Source organism: Parasteatoda tepidariorum, chromosome 5 (genome assembly GCF_043381705.1).
Source record: "Parasteatoda tepidariorum isolate YZ-2023 chromosome 5, CAS_Ptep_4.0, whole genome shotgun sequence".
NCBI classification, from domain to species: domain Eukaryota; kingdom Metazoa; phylum Arthropoda; class Arachnida; order Araneae; family Theridiidae; genus Parasteatoda; species Parasteatoda tepidariorum.
The window spans coordinates 90,092,311-90,096,936 of NC_092208.1; the positions used below are offsets into that span (position 1 = coordinate 90,092,311).

The 4,626-nt window shown below is 30.0% G+C and overlaps 1 protein-coding gene across 1 annotated transcript; it reads left to right on the plus strand.

The window, feature by feature from the left end:
* Positions 1-536: 536 nt before the first annotated feature.
* On the plus strand, positions 537-3,194 carry LOC107449286 (transcription factor Sox-21-B). The gene has a single exon (XM_016064778.3). The coding sequence runs from the start codon at positions 779-781 to the stop codon at positions 1,463-1,465; it is 687 nt and encodes a 228-aa protein (XP_015920264.1). The 5' UTR covers positions 537-778; the 3' UTR covers positions 1,466-3,194.
* Positions 3,195-4,626: the final 1,432 nt, after the last annotated feature.

The window sequence follows — 4,626 nt, forward strand, 5'->3', positions numbered from 1 at the left end:
AAAAAAAAAAATGAAAAACAAATTTGGAGATATTTCCGTATGATAGGTCGCTCCAACTACAATAGCAAATGGCAGAGTCAAATAGATTTTAAACATGCAATTTTTTTTTAAAATGGAGATGTTTGCTCGGGGATGGCCACGCTATACCTTTCGAGTTGGTCCTTTTCTGTGATTGTTTTTTTCTTTTCCTTTTTAGTTTTCTCGCGGGTCGCTGCCCGTAAGTTACCAAGACTAGGCTATTATTCTGCTACAGATCATGATACGGAAATCTCCCTTCAAAATGTTTTCTACGTGACAATAGTGCGAATTCATCTTACGCACATTTTCTGTATTTTTAAAAACAGAAGAATATTTTCCTCTTTCTTGTTTATCCATCCTTTCTCGTGTTGCAGTTGTCGAAGACAGCGCGCACGCCATCTATCGCGATAACACCTCCGACCAATAATAGAAAAGTGGCATCTGATCTGGCCAATCTCTTCAGGTACGGCTACCGTCGGAACTTTGACTCCGCCTACTCCATTTGAGTGGCACTTAAACGGACCAACCGGAAAGAGCGTTATATCCATCGAACTCCCCCTTCCTCCAGGGTGTGGAAAGTACTCCAGCATCAGTCAACAGACGAGCAGCGGTGAAGGAAGAAGAACGTTATTCGAAAGATCGGGCTCAATCCATTCATCCATCTCTTCAAACTTTTTTTTTCCTCATCAAAATTGAGAGCCAACGCTTCGAGGAGGTGGGGGGCCACTTCGGTAATCGATGGCCTTTTCCTTCCATCAAAATGACGGACTCCAAACAGTGCGACAACGATCACGTCAAGAGACCGATGAATGCTTTCATGGTGTGGTCAAGAGCCCAGCGACGTAAGATGGCCCAAGAAAATCCAAAAATGCACAATTCCGAAATCAGCAAAAGACTGGGCGCTGAATGGAAACTACTGACGGAGCCTGAGAAACGTCCGTTTATAGACGAGGCGAAGAGACTACGAGCGGTGCACATGCGAGAGCATCCCGACTACAAATACAGACCCAGGCGGAAACCGAAGCCACCTTCACCCAAGAAAGACTCATTTTTCCCGCTCGATCCTAGGATCATGCTGCGTCCATTGGAGAGTGAAAAAGCACTGACAGCAAGGACTTTTCAATATCCCCCTCCAGACCCTGCTGGCTATGTTTACGGCCCATCCTTTGGAGAACATTTGAAAAAAATGGGAGAGTTTTCGACCAGTTCCTATATGGGCACCCCACCGAGCATCTATCCGGATTCACCTTTCCCCCCTACTTTCCCCAGTTTTGTTTATCCAGGAGCCTATAGATCCTTCGGTGCCTATCCTCCTTGTTTTCCGGGACATCCTCAGGACTTTATTCATTCCTATCCTTACTACCACCTCCTGAAACAGGAGAGACCGTTGGTCATCACTCCTCCTTCGTCCTCACCACCTGTCATCACTACACCCCCCTCACCCTAGGTGAGATTATTTATTTTCAAATTGATTACTAGTTCCTTTTGTATTGTATAATAACTGTAAATAGTGATTACATGTTAAGCTATTTCACTATTTGTTTATTTTTGCAATTACTTCAATTTAGTTTTTTAATCGAATTTCAAAAATTAGTTTTTTTTAAATATTATTTTCATTTTGACAAATGTTTATTTAAATTTTCTCCTTAATCAATTAAATTACATTGAAGTTCCTTTTGTATTGTATAATAACTGTAAATAGTCATTACAAGTTAGGCTATTTCACTATTTGTTTATTTTCGCAATTACTTCAATTTAGTTTTTTAATCGAATTTCAAAAATTAGTTTTTTTTTAAATATTATTTTCATTTTGACAAATGTTTATTTAAATTTTTTCCTTAATAAATTTAATTACATTGAAGTTCCTTTTGTATTGTATAATAGCTGTAAATAGTTATTACAAGCTAGGCTATTTCACTATTTGTTTATTTTCGCAATTTTTTCTATTTAGTTTTTTAATAGAATTTCAAAAATTAGTTTTTTTTAAATATTATTTTCATTTTGACAAATGCTTATTTAAATTTTTTCCTTAATCAATTAAATTACATTGAAGTTCCTTTTGTATTGTATAATAACTGTAAATAGTCATTACAAGTTAGGCTATTTCACTATTTGTTTATTTTCGCAATTCTGTCAATTTAGTTTTCTAATAGAATTTCAAAATTATTTTTTTTCTGAAAATTATTTTCATTTTGACAAATGTCCATTTTAATTTTCTCCTTAATCAATTAAATTATATTGTAGCTCCTTTCGTATTGTATGATAAATGTAAAAAGTCATTCAGTTTTAAACTAAACAAACTAATGGATTACCCTATTTTTGTGCTTATGTAATTAAACTGGAATTTGAATGACAATTTCTTTTTCTAATTACTTTTAAAACATTTTGATTTGTTTCTATTCTCCTCAATGACTTAATACTACAGTTCTTTTTGTATTATATAATAACCGTAAGCAGTAGCTTCGTGCTAAAATGTGCAAATTTTATATCTCCTTTGTATATTTTCATTAATTGAATTTCAATAACTATATTTATAAATTACTTTTACCGCCACAAATATACGTTTCAATTTGTTTTTATTTTTCAATCAATTAATTTATATTCTATGAGCTCTTGCATGATAATTGAGAAAATTAATTAAATTAACTAAAATAGGCTAATTTCACTATTTGTTTACTTTCCTAATTAAATATTTACTTTTTAATTGAATAAATTTTTTTTGGAAATTAGTTTTACCCCTACAAATGTTATTTTTTTTCTTAGTCATTCATAATTTATATTGTAAATTCCTTTTGCATCGAGAAAAAAATGCGAAAAGGCAAGAAATGCTAAATTAAGCAAAAATTTAATAATTTCGCTGAATTTATTACTTTAACTATGTTGTGTTTTTGTGATTAAACTGGATTTTGAATAACAATATTTAAAAATTATTTTGACCTCAAAAATATCAGTTTAAATTTGATTTTACCCACCATTAATCCGTATTACAAATCTTTTTGTACTGTATAATAACTGTAAGTAGCATAATAAATGTGAAATATAATAAATGTTAAAGTGTGCAAATTCCATATTCGAAAGTAAACGAATATTTCCATATTCGTTTACTTTCTTAGCTGGATTTGAATAACAAATTTTAAAAATTATTTTTACTTCAATAAACATCCATTTCAATTTTTTTTTCTCTTTTCATTTAATTAATTTATATAGTTTCTTTTGTATTGTAAAACAACTGAAAAAAAAATCATTCAATGTTAAACGAAACGAATTTGTTTGTATCATTATTTGATTATTTTTTAATAGATTGGATATTGATTAACTATTTTTGAAAATTAGTTTTATCTCATTAAATATATCTTTCAATTTTTTTCCCATCAAATAATTTGTATTATAGTCCCTTTTGTATTGTAATAAAACTGTAAAGAATCATGAAGTGTTAAACTACCGAAATTCACGCATTTACTTTAGTGTGTAAATAGGAATTTGGTGAATTATTTTAAAAAAATATTTTTTGCTTTAATAATTATCCTTTTTTTTCACCCCCGCTGTAAAAATGACTTTTTTTTTCGACACTAACTTGAAAACCATCCTATGTGTAAACTTCTTTATTTCATACTTTATTAACATTCGGAATTAAATTGAAAACTGAATTATAATTTTTATACATTATTTTTACCTTAGTAGATTTCCGATTTGTTTCATTTTCAATTATTTACTTTATATCAAATGTTTCCTTTAGTATTACAATACACTCACGATATCTCGATCTTCGATGTATCGAAAACCTTGTACGTCAAAAAAATATTTTTCCCCTTGCCATTATATATCTGCCTAATTTTAATATGAATTCTTATACAGAAGAGTTTCTTCTCAAAATCTTGCTGTGTCGAATTTTTTTTCAAAATAGAAATTCAATTTTTTCGGAAAAATCAGAATGTAAAATTATTGTACACTAATTCCTTTCTATTTAATGCATCATTATTTTTATCTTACTTTTAAAAATAAAATTATCTTTGCTGTATTCTGACTTATATTCAACTATTACATATTCTCACCTTTCATGACTCTACTTTATATTTTAGAACATATTTTTCTACTTTTTTGAACATATGCAGTTCTGAACTTGTTATCCCAAAAAACTCGCTATATCGATATTTTTTTAGCGTTCCTTCAACTTTCAGACATCGAAAGTATTGTAAAAAGTTATTTAGTGTAAAATTATATGAATTTTATTTAACTTACCTTTGTAACTAAATTGGTTGAATTTTTGATAAGGATTCTAGAAATACACGTAAAAGGCGGTCTTTATGGTTAATGCTTATAATCTTTTTAATACATTTTCTTAAATTTCTTCAATAGTTTATCATCTCTGCATTAGTAGGATTATAAGGAGTTGTATTTTCGTAAAAAAAGATTTGTTGATGTTTATTGAGATTCTGTTGTCATGCATGATATTCGCAGCAACAAAATCAACAATTTCAAGCAATTATATCATTTGTACTTTTGCGTGTATACTCATTTACTATAAAAAAAATCACTCACAAGCTATCATTTTCCTGCATCAATGTGGTAACATTAATTTTATATTTATTGAAAATATTTGTAATATCC

What these genes read in the sequence shown, in the direction of transcription:
- LOC107449286 (XM_016064778.3), top strand. Translation starts at nt 779, where the DNA reads ATGACGGACTCCAAACAGTGCGACAACGATCACGTCAAGAGACCGATG.